General features: G+C 42.1%; 1 protein-coding gene across 1 annotated transcript in view; it reads left to right on the plus strand.

Moving 5' to 3' along the window:
• LOC307249660 (acid-sensing ion channel 1) overlaps nucleotides 1–23,554 on the plus strand; it is a 150,146-nt gene that overhangs the window by 107,514 nt on the left and 19,078 nt on the right. Inside the window, exons 3-4 of the mRNA XM_080026493.1 lie at nucleotides 7,766–7,916; nucleotides 14,030–14,157. Coding sequence (XP_079882619.1) covers nucleotides 7,766–7,916; nucleotides 14,030–14,157 — 279 coding nt within the window. The remainder of the gene's footprint in view (nucleotides 1–7,765; nucleotides 7,917–14,029; nucleotides 14,158–23,554) is intronic.

Raw genomic sequence — 23,554 nt, forward strand, 5'->3', positions numbered from 1 at the left:
TCTCTATCCCACTCACTCTCTCCCTCTCTCTTCCACTCTCTCCAAGTCTCTGACATACAGCAGCCTTCTGAGAGCGCAGAGGCGAGTTTTGGGCTCACACACTGTCACCACATCGGGACCGATGTTGCGAGTGCGCGCCATCAGCCTCATTCCTCCAAAATGTGCCAGTGCCGCTCGTCTGGATCTGGATCGAAACCAGCGAGACCGGGCTCCATCGCCGAAGCTGGGAAGCTCTTCCTGAAGCACACCACCTTGCACGGCCTGAGGCACATCTTCCTCGGCGGCTCCTACCCGCGCAGAGTCGCGTGGCTGCTGGCTTTCCTGGCCGCCCTGGCACTGCTCTTCACCTGGTCCTCCAACAGAGTGCGGTACCTGCTCTCGTCGCCCGTCTACACCAAGGCGCACATGGTGTACGCCAAGCGGCTGGTGTTCCCCGCCGTCACCATCTGTAACCAGAACCTGCTGCTGCCGAGGCGCATGAAGAAGACGGACATATTCAGCGCAGGCAGGTGGCTGGGACTCTTCGGGAAGAACTGGCAGATCTCCCCCGCCGCGAGAGAGGCGCTCACACCCCTGGGTGAAGGTAGAGGTGAAGGAGGAGGAGGGGACGTGGGCCGAGAGCCGCCCTGGCCCCCGCTGTCACGGATTTTGGACTTTAACCACTTTCTCCCTCCTCCCCGGGAGTCACAGCCGTCCATGAGGCAGCTGCTGGACCGGCTCGGCCACCAGCTGGAGGAGATGTTGTTGTACTGTCGCTACCAAGGGGAGCTCTGTGGGCCGCGCAATTTCAGCACCGTGAGTGTGTCGCCAAAGTTAAATGACTGTGTGTGTGTGTGTGTGTGTGTGTGTGTGTGTGTGTGTGTGTGTGTGTGTGTGTGTGTGTGTGTGTGTGTGTGTGTGTGTGTGTGTGTGTGTGTGTGTGTGTGTGTGTGTGTGTGTGTGTGTGTGTGTGTGTGTGTGTGTGTGTGTGTGTGTGTGTGTGTGTCCTTCCTTCCCTCCCTCCCCCTCCTCCTCACAACAGGTGGATGGAGCTTTGTCTAACATAAACAGTTTGTAATTGCCTGACAGTGTCTGTAGTGTGTTGTCCTGTGGTTTTTAATTTGCTTTAGACATGCCATCCCCAGGCTGTACACAATGCGCATTCAGTCAATCTGTACTGATGCTTGGTAATGCCTCTCAGTAGTTTAATTAACTCTCTCAATCTCTGACGCTCTCAGCGTATCAATAAGCCGCCGTAATATTTCTACTCGGATGTATGCTGCGTTGCACTAAATGAATAGTGCCACCCTACAATATTGCTGTATATTCATTTTTGTCTTAAACTGTCTGACTCAACAACACTGGTGTGATAATTTTTTCAGCATCTGTTCCTCACTCTCTTTCCTTCAAAAACTCATTTAGTCCCTCTCTCTTTTTTTCCTCACAATTTCAACCACAGACAAGGCCATTGTGATTGTAAAATTCCCTGCCAAAAGAAATCAAAAGTTGAATAATATAATTGGAGATGAGTTCAAAACCCTTGTGTTCACCATGTGGTCTAACAACCGGACTGGGGTCGGGTCTAAAGTGGTCCCTCCTCTGTCATTCGTCAGAGCCGGATCAATGTGTGTGTGTGTGTGTGTACAATCTCCATCTCACCAGAGGCCAATGAGCCCCTTAATGAAGACTTTTGATTCATTTAGCGAACCCTTTACGACACCCTCAGACAATGTTATGGAGAACAGTTTTAGTTGGACTCGTTGGTAGACTGCAGCCTCATTGATTGCACTCCATCATTGCACTTGCGAACAAGCCAGCATCCCTCCCTCTCTCTCTCTCTCTCTTCTCTCTCTCTCTCTCTCTCTCTCTCTCTCTCTCTCTCTCTCTCTCTCTCTCTCTCTTTCTCTCCCGCCTCATTACCCAAATTTGTTTTCAGTGGAGTAGGCGTCTTCTGGCATTTAAAAACACAGTGTGATGTTTGGAAATCAGTTTTGTTTGTTTGCTTTTCGATTGCCGTTTGCATCAGGGGGGCCTGAGTGTTATTTTATGTTCTGAGGACACATTTTATAATATGAATGTCTTGAACACCTGGAAACACCACCATACAAGAAGTTATCACAGGCAAACACATTTTCATCTTTCCATCATCTTTCGTAACACACCATGCTGTGCCAAAGGGTGACCAAGCAACAGCTCCCTACAGTATTTCAGAGATGAATATAATGCCGGGGTCTGAGTTTTTGGCTAGTGCATAGATAATCGATGGGGCCCTGGCTGCTTGGCCTCTGGCTGGGCAAAATTAGCCTTGGGCATGAGTGCAGACCAATACGATCAGTCCCACTTGAGAGGTGAGGTGTAAAGAAGGTGGGCCAGCCTGTCTACAAATTCAGGATGTATTGAATTTTTGTGCAGGACCCCCCCCCCCCCCCCAAATGTGGCTTTTGAGACGCTATAAATTGGGGTCTGCAGTGCACTGTCCTCCTCAATCCTTCCTTTCCTCCATGCAGCAGCTCCATCCATCTTTATTCGTTCGTCAACAACACACATGCTTCATTCTCATCAGGCAGGCCTCCCCCTTGGCCCCAGATATTGATTTCAGTTACTAAATACATCTTGAAACATGCAGTAAACCTCCTGTGCACCCTAATGATTGACAGATTTCCGCTCCGCGTTTCCTCAATCCTACCGGGAAGTCCAATTGAAGGCTTGTTTTCTGTCTTCATGAATAGTGTAATGGGTGCTCTTTTTTAGTAGATTTATGAATGAAATGTTAATAGAAACATCTAACTCAAAGCCTTACTTAAAAAATAAACGGCTACTGGCGACATGTTTGGATAAATGAGGTGTGATGTATATTTGTTTTTCAATCTTTATTTGATATAAGTAACTGGCCAGGCTTTCAAATGGAATGCTTTTGTCCAATATGTTTCATGTTTGCAGAGTGGCTATAGTGATAAAGTCTTACGCGTGTACTGTAGTCTTAAAAACCTCCCTTCAGACCTGCAAATGTGTAAAGTAACATCAATCTGCATAAAATTATGTTTCTGACACTTGGGGGGTAGCACTGTAAGCTCAACACAAAATTAACACATAAGCTTATTGAGTGGCCCTGGTGAACTTATTATTTGCCTATTTACAATACCAGTAAAAACAGAACAACTTACAAATTCCTTTGGAGACTTGCATCTGGTCACCTGATGCATTAACATAATAATAATATTAACTCATCTTCTAGACCGACTGCGCTCCATCAATTCCTAAGGGAAATATGTGGCTCTCTAGCTGCTGGATGCTCCACTATATTCACCAGCTAGTCGCTAACTCTTTCTGTTTGTTGTTTGGTGCTGCTATTATGAACAATGCCAATGAGAGTTAACTTAAACATTTCATTTGTGTTTAAGTGAGTTGAGCTGAGAGGAACTGCAGAGTTTATTTCCTACGAGTGGTCACAGTACACTGTGAAAATAGGAATCAGAGCAGATTTAACTGAGTATTGAAGGTAAATATCAAATAGTTTTTTTGTGTACCAGCAGTAGATTAGTAGAAAGTTGTGCAACCATACACATTTTATTCAACATGTGAGACTCCTTTGACTCTTTCTGACTGAAAACCACTCTCTTCATTGACAGTTTGCTTTCAGAGGGCATTTTGAAAACAGGTGGACATAGTAATCCCCCAGAGCATTATAACCTCCCTTGATGGTAGCAAAGTCATCCCACTTTAAGGTCCATTTGGCTGCTTCTCTGGATTCTACTCTGACATGTCGTGAAATGCATTAAAAGCAAACATAACCACTCAATGGACCTTGAGGTGTGATTGTATTCAAGAGAAAAGTTGTGATATTTACAGTGGTGTTACATTTGTATTGAGGCCTGTTAAGAAGCTCTTTTGTTTATGGTAATGGGCTGGATTGTATTTTAGTGTTAAATGTTCACTCTCTCTCCTAATAGAGATGAAGTACAATGACAGAGCCGACAAACCGGAAAAGTACATTGCCATGCCTTACTACCCACTTAGTATACTTGTATTTGCTCACCATATGGTAATTACATCGAACACGGTGAGAATTTCAGCAAACCCTGTTTTGTTTTTTTAGCTGAGCCAAGAAAGACCGTGGCAATCTTTTTTTATGTGTTTTTGTCACTGTCATATAACACATTGCACCTTTTAGCTCGGATGAGATGGATTGGGGGAGAAAGCGGTTCCCTGGCAACTTTAAGGAACAGCTTGTGCATCCTTGTCACATTGTCATGTGAAGGATAGCCGAGGGCCCAGCAACGTCTCGGCCTGTCTGTCTGTGAATAATTTATCCTAGAGAGTGACGCTGACATTTCTACACCCCGAGGAGAACAGGAGAGGGTGATGTCTCACTCATTGTTTTTTTTTACCTCGGAGGCGGGGTGGACTTTTAATATTTAATTTTTGTGTTTTCCGAGTTAAGAGCTTACACAAGTTGTTCTCATTTTAAATGAAACATATGGGAGCGCTGTAAAAACCAAATGCAAATACCAGATTTATCTCAGCAGAAAAGCTGACTATGCACCGAATGCATGCTCACCTCGCCTCTAACACTTAAAGTATTTGATTAACAAAGCTCAAAGCCTCAACTTTTAATGTTAACTCGCACTGTGTGGAGCCATTTAATACTACCCCATCGCTCCCCTTAGATCTGAAGAATTCGAAGACTTTTTCTTTCTTTACTACTTAGAGTTATCCTTTACACACTAAGGTTTTGTTTGTGGGATCGGATAAAGGGGGTTTCTGACTGTTAAAACACCAGCAACAGCATGAAATGAGATGGACAGGGCTGTTCCATATAGATAGACCTGAAGACACGTGTTGAGACTCACGACAAACCTCAAAGCTACAAAACACAATCAAGATCCCGACTCCCCAAGGTCGCCACAGGCACCCGCTGCTGCTCTTCACTCACAATGGAGCCAGCGCAATCTCCTGGTTACCACAGCAACTCAGACTACATGTCTCATGTAGTCAATCGCCACATTATCAACAATTAAGCACAGCAGGGGGGACTGTGCACTCATGTCGTGTACAGTCTAGTACAAATTCTCGGGTGCGTGGACGGTGACAAACAGACGTGCACCCTTCCACACAATCGAGAACATTCTTATCACTACTTGCTTTATGTGTATCTGCCAAATGCCTGTCTCTCTCTCTCTCTCTCTCTCTCTCTCGGCGCAAGCTGTATTGCCTCTTTCTGTGAATGTTCAAACTTGTCTCCTAGTTATTCTCGTAACCTTGTACAGAAATTGGCTAATGGATCGTTTTAGGATTTTAAAGGCAAACTTGGTGTGTGTGTGTGTGTGTGTGTGTGTGTGTGTGTGTGTGTGTGTGTGTGTGTGTGTGTGTGTGTGTGTGTGTGTGTGTGTGTGTGTGTGGGGCTGTCGCATGGTCTCATGGGTCAAATCTGTTCAGATCCTTCAGTCTCTAGTAACTACTGTAAAAGCAAAGACTATTTCTTCCACAGGTTTTACACATTTTTAGCATAAAGAAGATTTTCAACCGATGCAGGTGGTGCTCTGACATCCTAATAAGATACCCCTCTGCCTTATATTCCAAAGAGTATTGCGGAACAGTGAACAGTGATCCGGTTATGGTGAGAGGTGACTGCAATACTAAGATGTATTTCAGGGGCATTTTATTGATGTTTGTATCCTGCTCTGGAGTCTCTGCATATATATGGCGGGCGTTACCGACAGTGCTTTGGACTCAGTTTTGTCCACTTATGCACTTGAAAGGTCACATATCAAATTGTGTTCAAATACTAGAAGGCTTTCTTATTACATTTCACCACTTTGTGTCTTTAAAGCTCCTATATAAACTGCTCCCTTGGGAGGCAATCCAGCGTGATTCATGCTGCCGGTCTTTCCCCCCCTCACTTCACTGAACAGGATTCCCATTATAGAAACTTTCTCCTAGCGAGATGGGGGCTGGCACTTTCTGCAGTACTTTGCCTCTGTTGTTTGAGTCATTTGTCATCAAAGCGTTAATGTCTGACTCACAAGTCAACTCATTTGATAAACACCTCCTCCGTATGTGTCCTCGAGGTCTTTACGGCCTATTCACAAGAAATAAAGCTTCAACCTTTTGAGTCCGTCTCAGCAACGACAACAAAAAGCCTATTGTACATGTGTGTTCTGATTTAGTTATTTGTACGATCATCTTACAAGCCTTATCTCCATTGTATGCCGTGAGTACAGAATGTAATCGAAGAGCGGAGGACAAAAACAGGGAGAGACATATTTCAGGTATTACTTTTCTGCTCCCATTGTCATTTCCTCTCACGGACGTCTCCTCCACTTCCTTTTACCATTTCCTCATGTGAATGTCAAAATGTTGAAGGTTAATATTAAGTTAATTGTGAGCTTGGGTGCTTTGATACGGGGGCTAGCAATCATGCGGCTTGACAACAAAGTAGATGAAGATTTTATTTTGGGATCCATGCCATGGCTTTCCATTTCCTACTGTCTATGATTCAATTACGCATCCATTAGTTCACTGGCAATCATGTCTTTGACAATAGGTCCCACTATTTCCTTGCTGCACTCTATGTTAGCTCTACAGCAGACGCGTATGTAAAGTATATGTTTGATCAACCAATAAGAGTCTGAGGTGTAGTAAGGACTGCACCATGTTCATTGATCTACAAGATGCAACTGCAGATGCGTGTCATCCAATGGAGAAAAAAGTGGAACGGCAGTATGTTGAGCTCGCTTAATCTGGCTTCCCTTTCCTCGAGATGTTTTGAATCCAGGTAGGAGAGAAAATGGGAAAAACCCTGTGATCATTTGATTAGAGCTAAAACAGTCACTATTAAGCAAGTAAGACAAACATTTACTGGTTACAGCTTCTTAAAAATTAATATCTGTTGCTTGTGTTAGTTAAATATTGTATTAAATATTTTTGGATTTTGACTGTTGATTTAGGATTGTAGTGAGCATAGTTCTTCTTCCTGGACCATTCAATTGATCTTGAGCAGATTAATAAAAAAGGTAAGTAATATTAGTTGCAGCCCAAGATTTGATGATGATAATATCTTCACCAAATCAACAATTATTTTGATAATCGGTTGACATACCAATTATTTTCTTGATTGCCCAAGGTGAGGATTTCAATTATCTTTTTTTTGTGTTGTTTTACCAACTGTCGTATTTAACAAAAAAAAATCGAAAATTTTACTATTCTATAAATAGTTGCTGATTCATTTTCCGTCAACCTACATTAACCATTGATTAATTGACCAATTCAGCTTTCATTTCACCTCTCATTAACAGCGAAACAGAACCCATAATGTCCTCTAAAATGTTAACAGTCTGTATGTGGAGATAGACCAGGGGAATTAATTCACTCTAGAGTTACTTTGTTGCCAGCAGCAGCAGCAGCAGTTGTTGTTGTTGCGTGAGATTCCTCAGGCATGGGATATACTCTCAAATACAAGCCATGTCATCTCCGCTCAAGCAAATACAGCATCATGCAGCACTGAGAGTGGTGAGCGCTCAGTTTGTCAAGAGCATCTCAACACAAAGACCTCTGTGTCTGACAGCGTAACAAGAACAGGTTATTCTGGGTGCCTTAACAAACTGTACCTCCTCAACACTTTCTTTATTTTCCACTTCTGAGGGATGGAACGTACCGTATACAGCTGAGTTTTTACTTTTGGGGTCAGTTCTGAGAGTAAGCCTGAACCCTTACTTTCTTTCCTGTCATCTTGATTTGACATCGTACATCACTAAAATCCCTGTATATGTCTTTTTGTGTTTTTCAGATATTCACACGCTATGGGAAGTGCTACACCTTTAACTCTGGCCAAGATGGACGACCCCTCTTGTTGACGATGAAGGGTGGGATGGGCAACGGCCTGGAGCTGATGCTGGATATCCAGCAGGATGAATACTTGCCTGTGTGGGGTGAGACTGGTGAGTTTACCTTTAGCATGCCCAGTTCTGAAGACCTGACCTTGGAAACCGCGAGTTTAGGCTTTTCCCTTAAAAGTTTAGTCAGTGATTCTGGAGAACGCTTGTTGTCAAACTTATTTTCACAATCCACTACTTGTATGTACTGTGTGTGAACTGAAAAAAATCAGGTCTTAATACACAACCTAGGCTCTGTAAACTGGTTTTTAAACAAAGAGTATGTATACAAAAGAGGCCTAACGTAGCTAGCAAAATGTCTGTTTACAGAACCTAGGCAGCATTAACACTGGGGTTTTTTTTCAGAGCACACACAAGTAGCGGATTGTGAAGAGGTATTCACTTATTTTGACAAAAAGGGATTTTGACAACAAGCCTTCTCCAGAACTGCTGACTCCTACTTTATGTGAAGTTGTTTGCCAGTTATTTTCAGAGTTTGTGCTCAGAGGAATCTGAGTGGGAAAGAAATCTATCATAGGTACTCCCTGTGGCATCATGTTTAAGCTTTACTGCACTCCTAAATCCATGTAGTGTTTCAACTGTAGCAAATATATGCTCAGTTATGCACCTACAATATGAAGTTATTTAAAATAATTCTACACACTTTGATGAATATTGACTGATGATTCTGAAAAATGCACCTGCTGTGACCAGTAGATTATCGACTAAACTGTATAAAGACGGATGGATATCGATCAGGAAAATTGTATTTCATTGTAATGTTATTGTATGACCTGTCAGTTAGGACACAAGTGTGCATGAATCAAAAGCGAGCAGAACCATTTGCCTAGATCTGAAATCAATGGAGGCTACATGCTCCAGCTGACTGGCCTCGGCGCTGCTCCAGGAGACCTGGGGACTTAACTTTAATGCGGCTACATATGCTGCTGTGCGTTTGTATTAAAATTTTATATGCACAGGGAAATGAAATGTAAAGCGACAGTTCACTAATACCACAGAACCTGCGTGCTCACACAAGGTCATTAAAAATGAAGCAGGAGGCCGGGACGTGACCGTTACATTTAAATATGGAGCTGCTGCATCCACTCCAAGCCTGAATGGTTTAATAATATTAATATTTCATCACTCTTTATGTAAGATTATTAAATGATTAAAGATATTCAAAGGAGGCGATGTGGTGGAACCCTAAGGATGAATCAGTAAATGCAGTACACACACTCACACAAACATACTGTCATATACTTTATTAATATAATTCTCATTAATTAAATGATCTTACTAATCTTACTTTTATTTCATAGTATTTCCTTGTTTCATGTCTTGTCTTGTTTTTGCTCTGTCTATTTTATTTTATTTTTGGGGTTGTATTTGTCTGCAGTTTTCTGCAGTGTTTTGTTGGCAAACAATGGTCATTGATGAGCCCTCATACAGCAGCATTTATTGTGTTTGTTTAATCTGCCTGGATGCCCGGCAGTGCATAATGTGCCTGTTCAAACACCTGGGGCCTCATTTACCAAAGCGTGCAAGTTCTCATTGTCAACGTAGGCACTGTTTGTAAGGACAAGATAATTGGTGTTAATCAAATATGGATACGCACAACTTCACATAATGAACAAAGATGTCTCTCTCTATTAATTACCCATTTCCTGCGTGTATCAACTCATTTACATACAGATACACCCACAGAATGTCAACAATTGTCTTGTCAACACCTCCCTCTGAAAATGTCTTTGTGGTTGTAGTTCCTGCACTGTAATTATTGTTATTTTTGTAATGTTATGTGTTGTGCTCTACACAGTTTTTTCACTTTTTACACCCTTCATCAGTTAACTTAACAAGTAGTTTGTATAAGAAGATGCAGTGAGACAAGAAGAGATGTTGTCCAAACAGTTTAGTCAATGTTCCCTTACCATGCAACCTCTTGGGTACAAACACGGATTGTGCCTGTTTGTTAGTTCGACTCGTAGCTGAAAGTCTGAATTCACAAAAGTCTGAAATAACGTATTACCTTGTTTTTCTGAAATAATTTGTCTTCAGGAAGTATAGTTTACAATCTATCAGTTTTTACATGGGTGACAGTGGAGTTTGAGTTTGTGTGGATGTAATGTAATAACTGATGATTACACCAGAGTACTAGTAGGGGTGTGTTGGTAAACCTGGTCGGGAGTGTTTCTTAATGTAGAAAAAGTAAAAAAAAAATAATAATTAGGTTCTATGTGGAGAAATGGGTCTTTGTGGGGGCGCCCGTGGCGAAGTCGGTAAACAAGTAGCTGCCAGTTAAAAAATCGATCCAGTGTCTTGGAGAATCCTGGATTTCTCAAATACTTATCAACTTCAGCATAACAAGTGGCTGGAGAATATCCCAGCATGCATTAGGAGTGAGGGGCAGGTTACTCACGGGACAGGATGCCAGTCTATAAAAGTGTCAGTCTAATACACATAATCACTTTCACTCAACTTCACACCTCAAAGCACTTAAGAGCTTTTGCCTCACCTGTCACAATGCTGCTGGGCAAACACTGTGAGACAACAGTTGCAAACACTAACGGCCTGTAGTGATCAAAGAGAGCTCAGCATGATACAATTAGAAAGAGAAAAGCAGGTTAACCTGAGTGGGAAGGTGTGATGATGATGCAGTTTGATGAGACATACAATTAGGCCCTGTTCTCACGGCAACACGAAACGGTGCAAACACGGAAAAATTCCTGCGGTTGCACTATATCATGCACATGAAAACAGCAAACGCAGGCATGAAACCGCAAGTTTTTGAGATCTACTCCCAGGGAGGATTTTTTGGAAAACACAACGGTTTTTGTTTTGTGTGAACACCGAAACCATTTCCCCTGGTAATGCTGACGTCACGGCTCCACTTCACGTATGCATAGTCTATAACATTTGCTGTGAATACCCACACGCGAGCCTATAACACTCGCCAATTTAGTCTGTAGTCTATTAGTAAGTTATTGATACCATGCACCCGCCACTTTGTCTGGGGAAAGATTTGTGCTCTGCCGCTTTTTCTAGCAAAATAAACTTGTGTACATGGCTCTCTCTACATTAAAAAACACTATCCATAGTTCAGTGCGCAGCGGTTAAGTTACTGTTCAACAAAAGGAGCATTAAGGCTACGGCTTCACAGTAAAAGCATTTCATTGGCTAAACATTAACAGCATTTCACCGGACAAACGTGAGTTGACTTTTATTTTGAAGTACACCTAACAGGAAAAGCCCCTTCACTATCAGCATGTCTTCTGTTTTCACGAGTTCAATGCGGTGAAATAAGAGGACAGAAAGCTTGTCATTTACAATACTTGTAACCCCAAGCTTACACCAACCGCTTTATGAACGTTAGTGGCATTAATTTTCAGTTTCAGTAAGGTTTTATGCATCAAATTGTACCGGAAAAGCTATCTACTACTACCTTGTACCGCCAACTGCTGGCCTGGCATGCTTACTACATCGATTTCGTCCCGTTTCCTCTGAAAACATGTGCACGGGTGAAGATGTCAGATAAAATGTGTCTGAACGGGGTTTTTAAAAAAAACAAAAACGGGAAAACTGTCACGTATTCACCGTGAGAACAGGGCCTTAGATTCTCCACAGGCATGATAAGCTTACAAATTTCATGGTGAAACCCTAGCTAAGGCAAGTTCAATGTCAACAATTTAGTTAAGATATTTTCGGTGTAACTGTTGCATAACCCTAAGACGCTTGAATAGTGTCAAATGAGGTACAATCAAGTTTATATTTCATTCCAAGACTCAGCCCGAAGTCATTATTTCGATCGCATAATGATGACAGATGGTCATGACTTAAAGATGACTTGTGCTTTACAGTTCCAGGCCTCCAGCATTTGTTCTATATTGTGGCAGTGGGGAAATTGCTTGGTATCCAGAGAGCCTCAGTAGACCAATGTGTAATGGTTAAAGCCTGTCGCTCCTTGTCGAAAGCTTCCCTGCCGAATTTCAGCCTCATCCCAGAGCCCTTTAATTGAAAATAGCGAGAAAAGCTTCCCACTTAGAAGACCATACCGATTGACAGGCGTGGAGGCAAAGGCCTCAGGAAACAGACAACCCAGAGCCAGCGCTCAAAGGAACAAAATCTCTTGAATCCAGCCTGCCATCGCCCCGATAAGCATTCCCGGGTCTCCTGCAAATGTGATAGAATTATGTTTGCACAAGTATAGGTTAGAGCCACCATGTCATTGTGATGTTCCCCCAATCTCTGCATCAAATAGGGCCCATCTGCCTCATTGAAAATCTATACAGCATAGCACTGTAGCAAAGAATGCTGTCAGCCATATCGATTTTCCCTTTATCCTCATCATCATTTATTTATTAATTTATCCATTCACTTTCATTTCCCCCTTTGCAGTAAATAAGACTCCGCGGGGACACATATTGTCATCTACCGCTCTACTTAGGAAATCCATCTTCTTTATCCTTTAAATTCCAGCTTTAGATAACTCCTCAAAGACCTCTTTGTGTGTGTGTGTGTGTGTGTGGGTCTTTGTCTGTGTGTGTGTGTGTGTGTGCGCGTGTGTGTGTGTATGCGTGCATGCATGCGCAGGCATGCGTGTGTGCACTGTTCTGTGTGTATGTCCCATTTGTGTGCGTGAGTGTCATAAGAAATTACAATGAAGTATTGCTTCTTTTCAGCTTAAATAAGACTACTTGTTGATTATTTTTTCGAATTTCTTGTGTGTTTATTTGGTTGTTTTTTATTCAAATTCTGTTTTTCCCTCACTGGCGAAAACATATAGGGGAGAACGGGGTAATCTGAGCCACTTTTTATATTAGCTCTCCTCTAAGCGAGCTAAAATGATTTATCACTCAAATTTACACATTTCCCATTAATTCAGGATGTTTCCTAGAAATGGGCATTAGCAGAATCTTTTCAAGACAAAGGGCAGTGAAAATATGATTGTTTTAAAAAAAGTTGTCATGTGGCTCACTTTACCCAAGATGAAGACAAAGGGGTAAACGGATCCACTTACTTTTTTCCACTCTGAAACTACCATAACAACACATATTGTAGCAGTTAGAATCCTGAAAGCTAGCCACACATTCCAGAACCAATGTCGGACTAGTAAAAGAATGATGGGGTTTGGTCAATTAAGCAAAGCAAATTTGCTTAACACTTGAAAGTAACTCTGAACAAAATCAAATACAACATATTATAATTCAAACGGTTTTAATAAGATTCAAATGAAAGATAGAACCAGTTAGATTAGAACACAGTCTGGGGGTCAGAACACAGGACCCTTAGAACCAGCTTGTGTCTGGGGGTCAAAGCATAGGAAAATCAGAACCAGCGAGAACAGCCTGGGACTCAGAACACAGGAGAAGACCCAACTGGATTATAACATCAGTCTGTCATACTCTAAAACTAGGCCTACACTACATTCTAGCCCTGAAGGTTACAGGGAAAGATGAGAAGATGCTCTTTCCATGTGGTTGCCCCGGGTCGTCTTCCTGGTGTATATCCTTGGTATGATGGCTTTTCTACAATATGTATGGCATTAAAATAAAACATATGTTATGTAATATTACATTCAAATATGTTTGAGACTAAACTTAACTTGTGCCTCATGGTGGGGGAAAGTGAGACAATGTCAATGACAAAGCCAGCATTTGGCTCACTTTCCCCCACCACCACAATTTGAGAAAAACTACCTCTCTTAGCATTTCAGGCTAATCTTTAGCTAATATCATCACATGGTTTTTATATGTTGGTAGTTCGTCAACACGTATGATAGAAGTTTTTCTACGTGAATACATTTGCTTTGGCACAACAGTTGATTAAGTTGACAACAAGAAAATTTACTTTTACATGCAAAATACCTATTTTGGTGAAAAAAACATGCTTACCACAGCACCTTGAGGTCCTCTCTTTCAGGGCCAAGGGGAAATGAGAGGGGCTTGAAAACATATATCTCACATGACCACAAATGTTTTCCGTTGCCTAGATACAGGGGGTGGCTCACATTACCCGATGCCTCAGATTCCCCCGTTCTCCCCTAGCATCACTGCAAAGATTTGTTCCTCCATTTAATTACTTTACAACTGCTGCAGGGTGGCTTATGCAGGCCACAATGTGAGGTGCATACTAAATCATCGTCTCTGTTGTAAATGTGCTAACCTTTTTCTTGTCCACAGACGAGACATCGTTTGAAGCGGGGATCAAAGTTCAGATCCACACACAGGAAGAGCCACCGTTCATAGACCAGCTAGGCTTCGGAGTGGCGCCGGGGTTTCAGACCTTTGTCTCCTGTCAGGAACAGCGGGTAAGTCTTGGGTAAAGATGACAGAAATATAATACAGAACTATATACCTCAGCACATTTTATCAGGGACAATCCGTAAGAAAATGTTGGCCTTTGAAATCGAATTGTCATGGTTTCCAAGGGATATTGCGCCGCATGTAAATCAAATAATCTGTTGCATTGTCAAAAGGATGCAAACATAGAAAAGCCGCTCCAGATTTAATAATGATAATAAGGATGTAGAAAAAATTGTATAGCTGAAATTATGGATGTAATACAAAGTAAAAAAAAGTTCAAAGTGACACGGCACAGGATGTCCAATTATGGCGTTATTATATGAATAACTCTTGGGTTTCAGCAGTGGTTCAAAGGAAGCGGCACAGTCTCTTTTCATTTTTATTCTAGATTGGGGGATTGCTGGCAGAATTTTATTTTTAAGATCTGAGGTTAAGTGCCAGACACAAAAAACCCACAGATGTATCGTGGAGCATGGCGAGTTTAAATGAGATCAACCTCAGAGAATGATAAAACAAAATGATGTGATGGCTATAATAAAAAAAAGAGTTGATGAAAACAGGACAGTATAAAAACGACCTCATTAACATGATCATCAAAGATACAACTCTTAACGGAGGGAGCCGGCTTATCAAATGTAGCCATCTAGCTTTCTCTATTTTAATGTCAAATTCACTTTGTACAACCTCAATAATCTAATTGCTTCTCTGTCTTTGTAACAGTCTGTATTTGTTTACACAATCACTTGCAAACACCTTGTCTGAACACATCAGCTCATACACTGGCTAATATCGTCAGTGATGTATAGCCGGATTATTGGGAGTGTTTTGGGGGCTTTTAACATCAGACATCCTACAGCACAGGGTTGATGGAGCCTTGGCCTGTGTCCCAGGAACACTCACACCTTCCTGCTCACTCCCCTTGATAGCCGACCAGCCACAGGATCTTTTGTGCTTCTTCTGAAGCACTCCTGATGGCTTTGCCCTCGCCTGCCCCCGTCTGCCCCCGTCTCTCCCCCTGCACACTTGAGAGCTTTGCTGAACTTTCACAGGCCTTTCAGTATCTCAATCGTTTGAAATTTAAACGGTGACTGTGTGAGCACACGCTGTTCAGTTAGCGAGCTTATCAGAAAACCCTCTCAGTGGGTTTAATGGTGTCAAGGCAAGTGGGTCATCTTTTGAATGTATTTGAAAAGCCCCACTTAGTGATACTTTTCTGTGAATATTGAATGTAATGTCATCTGAAAGTGTGGCTAGGGCTCAAACAACACCCAACTCTCTGCTACCTCTTTGAGGCACCTGTAAGTTGGAGTTTTTACAATAAAAAACATATGAAAAGCTAACAAAACAGTAACACACAATGCATTGTTAAAGATCAAACCAGTAGCTGCCCAACCTTTTTGGCCTACGACCCCTTACAAAAAATACAGCGTGTAATCATGCCCGCTGGGCACATTTCACTTTCAGATTTCTATTCATATTTAGCAGTTCCACCTAAAGTAATTTCCTCTCTAAACCTCTCAGGTGGGTTCATTTAGATTACAGTTGGAGGTCCTAAGAGGTAAATCAAAGATAACCAAAAAGTCCAATAATGAATACCAATGGGTGCAGCAGAATCTTTCATTCATTCCCTCGCCCTTAGTCATCTCACGACTCAAGATCCTTTGAATAGTCCATGAGCCAGGGGGGTTGATCGGTATCATCTGGGGGGCAAATGCTATCATTGTTTTTTGGCAAGGTATAAACCCCTAGTACTAGAAAAATCACGATAGCAGTGACGGGTTGGTAGCGAAATCACTTTTTTCAGCTCATGAAGTTACTAACCCCCTAAGATAAATTGCGTTTTTGGAATCCGGTGTATATCTGGTTTAGGCTCATGGTAGGGATATTGTACATATTCTGTAATATGATGCTTGGTATCACTGGAAAGGGGACCTTTGAGGCTTTCATTTAAGCCCAATACTGAATCTGTCTGACAAACACAGAGGTCACAAGACCTCTTTAAACCAGAAATATAACACATTTTCTCACAAGTTCCGCCGAAACAGTATGCTTTCTTTCATTCCTGTTGAATGAAAGAACACCAGGGACACAAAACTCAACAACTTCAGTACTCAAGGCACTCTGATGATTCAGAAAATGTATAATATACCCATACTATTTATTTGTGAGAGGTGATTATGAGCCTTAAATTAGACTTGTGCAACCAGCACTTCAAAATAGAATGGAGTGGATAGAATGGACAAATAGGGAGCCCTATTAGTCCAGCAGATATCTGAATGCATTTTGCTTTTTTTGATACAAACATGAGCTCTGGCACACTGTTAGAGCATGCCCTAAGGAAGATTTTTGGCTATAGGGACATCACCAATTTCTCCTATGGTTGCTATGGCAATCATTTTAAAAAATGGCCGCCATTTGCTGTTATAGTATCAGTAGCTTGGGTTGTAGAGCACCTAGGATCTTGATTATGGTGTCTAATCCTACATTTTCAAGGATGAAAAAGGCAGTGGTGCTATTTCAAACATGCTAGAAAGTACCCAACTTCATATATCTGGCATTCAGGGAACAACATGATGGTAAAACCTTCAAATAGTAGCGGAGTTATGCGTATTTTCATGAAATACAGAATCAGTTCATGAGTTGTGTGCTGACCTTATATGCTTACAAGTAAATATCTATTTCAAAGCCTGACCAATACATCGGTTTAGCCTGTTTGAGTGGTGTAATTGCTATTTTATCCGTGTAACCCACTCTGAGTAAGTCAACATTACTCTAGGTTCCGAAGGAGCTAAGTGATATAAACAATTACCACAATGAAAGTACCAGGCAAGGTAAGTTGCAAGCAGTAACTTTTACTCATAAAGTTGTAGGTAACACCCAAAACACATATGCATATTCATCATTTGAACATAAAAATATGGGCAAATCAAAATAAATGAGTGTTGTCAATAGTCCTTTTAGTCGGTCTGTTTTGTGATCACTTCCGGTTAATCAATCACTGTCAGTGGTTCTCTGTTAAACTGTCTTTTACTGGTCCTGTGACAGTTCTTGGAAAGGATGTGTGAAGTAGTCAAATGGATGTGTGTATCCTGGCGACTGGTACGGCCCTACCACATGTGGAGTATTTCATGAGTCGGTTCCTCGTCCTGGAAGAATCACACTGGGACGCTTGCATTCAATGGAGAGGGATCTTCACAGTTGATCTCACACTGTCTATATTAGCTTAATGGTTTTGCAAACAGGGGTTTAAAATGGTGTTCTACATGGTATGTCTATGTTATACAACAATCATACTAAAGCACAACAACCATGTTGACATCTCCACAGAACTTGGAAACAAGATCTGTAATCATTATGAGGTGGAAAAAGCTGTCTGTCGTCCTCAACTTAAGGGTGGCTTGTTTACAACTGCTGCAGTGGACAATATTGAGCACAATCGCAGTTCTTCTAGTGCACAGGACTCGTTCCATGGAACTGGGATTTCCCTCTTCCAACATCCAAGCAACACTTTCACTGGGATTCAGCGGAATATTGCTGCCAATCCAGACAACACTCAGAGAGGTCCCAAGAGAAAGGCATTTCAACTGCCAGACACTTACACCAATGTGCCCCCTGTTGCTCTGCTCAGAAAGGATCCTCCTATACCAAAGGTTGAGGGTCCCAACAAAGTAGACTGTCAGCTGATGCCTCAAGCCATGCAGAAAGAATACAGGTATGTTACATTTTACTAGTATGCTTGTGCCCGTTAAACACAAGGACTACTATCACACTAATGAAACTACTTCAGCCCTAATGAATAAATACAGCATCACCCACTGCACTTGTTTATTTCACAGGTGGCTCGAGCAGATGAAAACAGCTCGAGCCACTGACACCCTCCAAGGGGATGAAACCATCTCATGGGCTGCATACCACGCAAGCCTTCAACTACCATATGCAATACAAAAGAGCAGTGTCACATTCACTTCTCTACTTCCACTTTTCTATGACCAAGCCAAATCTTGTTGCCATGATTCGCCATTTTTGAATGTGGTGAAGAAGGCAGTTGAGATTCTGAATCCTGGTCAGGTACCAATCATCGCTCTGGATCAACCTCTGTACGCAGTGGCAAAACAAATCCAGTGGACTTGGCCAGCAGCTCATGGTGAAGATAACTTTATTTTGATGTTTGGTGGGTTCCACATTGAGATGGCAGCAGTCAAGGTACTTGGCGTCATCTTGGAAGGTAGCGTGTGGACAGGAGCACTTGTGCAAGCTGGAGTTGCTACAACAGGGACAGCCGATTCCTTTATGAAAGCCTGTCACGTGACACCCACCCGCCTTGCTCATCAGGTCACAGCCAGCAGCCTATATCTTCTCCTGCAGAGGGCTTGCACTGATTACATAAATGACCAGGAGGAGGGAAATAATCCTATGTCCTTGGAAGATTGGTGCAGTGAAAGAGCTTTGTCATGTCCCCCATTCCGCTTCTGGTCCATTGTCCTGCAGCTGGAAATAGAGTTAATGATATATGTTTGATCAATAAGAGAGGCCAACTTCCAGCTCTATATAGATGCCCTGACCAAGATCGTGCCTTGGTTATTTACTTTAGCAGTCAAAGATCCCATCAAAAGGAACACCCTCCCTTTATTCAGCCGGCCTCCAGTCCGAGAGAAGTCCAGGTCCCAACAGCTCTCATCCCTGAAGAGTGACTGCTCCCAGTTCTCTCAGCTTTATATTGTATCCCAGATGTGTGATGGAAGTCTGGTTGAGTTTGTTTTGCAAGAAAACCAGGCGTGTCCGCCGGCATTGTCACAAATGGGCAAGCTAAGAACTGGAACCAAGACTTGGTGGGCTGTTTGGAGAACCTGATTCGATCACAACAGAACAAATCCAACCCCATAGTACAGGTCAACATACTTGATGGGGCTGCTCTCGTGAACATGCTACGACCTGGTCCTGCTGCTGAGACCTTTTCTGAATATGCACAGAAGGTGTTCTCACCATACATCCTGTCTAAGCTGGAGCATATCAACAGAGTGGATGTTGTGTGGGATCAATAGTTCCCTGACAGTCTACAGGCCTAAAACACGCAGCAAGAGAGGAAGGGGAGTTTGTAGAAGAGTTGAGCCGTCGAGTGCCATTCCTGGAAACTGGCCAGAGTTTTTTCGCATTGATGACAACAAGGCTGAACTGTTCTCCTTCCTTGCTACCCTGACAGACGTCAACACTGAAAAACAAGTGATTAGCACCCATCATGCTGAAGTCCTCTGCACTCAGCCTCGAGATGTAGAAGGTCTTGCACCATGCACACATGAGGAGGCAGATACCCGCATACTACTGCACCTTGGAGATGCTGTGAAGGAAGGGTATAACAGTGTATCAATACGCACAGTTGACAAAGATGTGTTAGTGCTGGCAGGAACTGCAGCCCACTCTCTCAACATCAATGAGTTGTTGGTTGCCTTTGGAGCTGGATAGAGTTTTCGGCATTTAGCAGCTCACGAGATGGCAACGGCACTAGGTCCAGAACGATGTATAGCCTTGCCGGTGTTCCATGCCTTTACAAGATGTGACACAGTGTCATCTTTTGGTGGCAGGGGTAAGAAAACTGCATAGGATACATGGAGGAGCTTTGAAGATGTCACTATAACTTTCTGTGCCTTTGCTGCCACACCTGACTCCATAGACAACTGGATGGAGCCTCTGGAGCAATTTGTTGTATTGCTATATGACCGCACCAGCAGCATGAAGGCATGAAGCAGCTCTTCACCCAGAAAGGAACATCAATTGAGGGACTCCCCCCAACACTAGCAGCACTGATTCAGTACACAAGACAGCTGCCTATCAAGCTTGTCACTGTTAGGGACAGATGATGGTTGTACAACACTTCCAGAAGGGACCCAGGCCTGTCGCGAACTCCTCTGCTGTGGATGTAAAAAGTGGTGCAGTGGACATTGCTAATGTGTCAAGGCAGCACTTCAGTATAGTTCCCTTTGCCACTCTGGTGGACTGTGTTTTCAGAAACAATTATAAATGTGATGATGGTTTTATTGTGATTTAATTCCCTGAATGCCAGATATGTTCGTATGTAGTTTAGCATTCCTCATTCTTGTACAAGTAGAATTAGGCCAATTTTGTATGTTCAAATGATGAATATGCATATGTGTTTTGGGTGTTACCTACAACTTTATGAGTAAAAGTTACTGCTTGTAACTTACCTTGCCTGGTACTTTCATTGTGGTCATTTTTTATTAATAAATTAATTTTTTTCTTCTTCGGAACCTATAGCAATGTTGAATTACTCAGAGTAGGTTACATGGATAAAATAGCAATTACACCTATCAAACAGGCTAAACCGATGTATTGGTCAGGCTTTGAAATATATATTTACTTGTAAGTATATACAGTCGTGGAAAAAATTAAGAGACCAGTCTGGATTTTTCTTAAATCTTTATCTCTATATCACTTATTGTAAATGCTCTAAATGACAATATTTTTATTTTGAATTTGGTAGAAATGTTGTCAGTACCGGTAGTTTATATTATAAAATCAAAATGTTCACTTTACTCAAACATATGCCTTTAAAGAGTAAAACAAGAGACACTGAACTTTTGGAGTGGTCTCTCAATTTTTTCCGGAGCTGTAAGGTCAGCACACAACTCATGAACTGATTCTGTATTTCATGAAAATACGCATAACTCCGCTACTATTTGAAGGTTTTACCATCATTTTGTTCCCTGAATGCCAGATATATGAAGTTGGGTACTTTCTAGCATGTTTGAAATAGCACCACTGCCTTTTTCATCCTTGAAAATGTAGGATTAGACACCATAATCAAGATCCTAGGTGCTCTACAACCCAAGCTACTGATACTATAACAGCAAATGGCAGCCATTTTTTAAAAATGATTGCCATAGCAACCATAAGAGAAATTGGTGATGGCCCTATAGCCAAAAATCTTTCTTAGGGCATGCTCTAACAGTGTGCCAGAGCTCATGTTTGTATCAAAAAAAGCAAAATGCATTCAGATATCTGCTGGACTAATAGGGCTCCCTATTTGTCCATTCTATCCACTCCATTCTATTTTGAAGTGCTGGTTGCACAAGTCTAATTTAAGGCTCATAATAACCTCTCACAAATAAATAGTATGGGTATATTATACATTTTCTGAATCATCAGAGTGCCTTGAGTACTGAAGTTGTTGAGTTTTGTGTCCCTGGTGTTCTTTCATTCAACAGGAATGAAAGAAAGCATACTGTTTCGGCGGAACTTGTGAGAAAATGTGTTACATTTCTGGTTTAAAGAGGTCTTGTGACCTCTGTGTTTGTCAGACAGATTCAGTATTGGGCTTAAATGAAAGCCTCAAAGGTCCCCTTTCCAGTGATACCAAGCATCATATTACAGAATATGTACAATATCCCTACCATGAGCTTAAACCAGATATACACCGGATCCAAAAAACGCAATTTATCTTAGGGGGTTAGTAACTTCATGAGCTGAAAAAAGTGATTTCGCTACCAACCCGTCACTGCTATCGTGATTTTTCTAGTACTAGGGATTTATACCTTGCCAAAAAACAATGATAGCATTTGCCCCCCCAGATGATACCGATGGCCCAAATTTGGGGCTCTGGCTCATGGACTAGAAGGGGGGCAACACAACTGGAATAAACTGTATAAAAAGAAAATGCTGCAGCGTACAGATAGTTGCATCATTGTTAACAATCTAGTAGTATAATAATCATTTATGGGGGACATTTATCAGCAGAACGACTTATTTCACTTTTGAATATGTTTTATTACATTTAGTAAGTAAGTAAGTAACATGTATTTCTAAAAGCACACTTATAACAGTTTGCACTGACCAAAGTGCTGTACATAGTGCATTCAGTAGGCCAACATGAAGGCAAAATAACAACAACAACAATAGAAAAAATAAAGATAAAAATATAAAAGACATATAACCCAGACATCCACACACACACACATAGACAGTAGTGCAGAGGCACACAAACATAAGCCCCTTTTACACAGCCAGTGAAAGCCGGGAATATGCCGGCCTTTCGGCCCTCCGCCCCGCTGTTTAAATGCGACAGTTGCGGAACGAGGGAAGAAAGGTGCGAGAGATTTTACTACCTCGGGGGGTAGTAAGATTCCTGACACAATCAGTTCCGCCTCTCTGTTTAAATGCTCCAGCTTGTTGTTGCGGAACAGGGGGGCGTTTGACGTTCCATAGCCTACGTTCTAAACATGCGACCATGTTAGCAGTTGAAGGACATGTGTTTAACATTATTCACGGCGGCCTGATGTCCCGTAAAAATCACCAAATAAAAGGAACGGCGTATAATCTATCTGATCATAAAGTCTGTTGCTCAATCCAAACCCCCGCGCTTCATTTTGCAGAGTGTATGAGTCTATTTCTGCCCAGGAGAAGTTGTACAATGGGAAAGCTAGGCTAGGCTAAGTAAGGGATATAGCGAACGGGTCGGAGGGCTCTTGTTCTGCTTGAAGGTCTTTATTTCTAGCAAGTGACCCGTTCGCTATACATTATCCCGCTTATTACATGGCTACTACAAAAAATAAAGCAATTCATTGAAGCAACATGTTGTTTTAACAGCCAAAAACAGTCCGCTACACGGTCAGAACTCACTCAGTAGCAACGGTTACTATGTCAAGCTGCGGCCAACCTAGAAGAGTTTAACAAAAAACAACTTGTTTCCCCAGCAACCCTGAGACCTTGTCTAATAACTGGAATAGTCATTGCAAACCCACTAGGTTCTTATGTAACTAAAACGTAGTTCAGTACGCCAGTAAATAGGAACGACCAAGGATACGACCTAGTAACGGGGGAATAGTCTGCTCGCCCCGCTAGACTGTCTGCTTCAGCTGACTGAAGGCTCCGGCTCAGCTGTTACCCACAGAGCTACTGTTTTGCTAACACAACTCAAGACTCGCACACTCTACAAATAATAATTCTAATCGGACAATATGTTTAACAAGAGCTCCATCTAGCTAACAAAGCATTATCCCCCAACATAAATAACACAATTGACGGAGAAAATTACTGCGAAACATTTACATTGCGGGCTGCAGCCTGAAGTTACTGTCTAACTGTCAATATGCGGCCAAACGTACTCACATCGTCTTGACTGGATTCTGCCGCCGCTATTATTATCCTAAGTCTGAGCGTATATCCACACTTTATTTCTGCCTACAGTAACGTGACTTCACACACTGTGTGTATGTTTATGTCTGATTGGCAGATCTCTGCCCTCACAAAGAGACTCGCTCACAACCAACCTGTCACACAAACAAACACACACACACAGACACAGAGGTGAAGCGGATTGATTTTGTCAGTTTGGTTAACAGTCCCAGTGATGTTGGACTCAGCGCGTAGCGAGATCAACTGGCACATCGT

Source organism: Ammodytes marinus, assembly GCF_949987685.1.
Source record: "Ammodytes marinus genome assembly, chromosome: 4".
NCBI classification, from domain to species: Eukaryota; Metazoa; Chordata; class Actinopteri; order Uranoscopiformes; family Ammodytidae; genus Ammodytes; species Ammodytes marinus.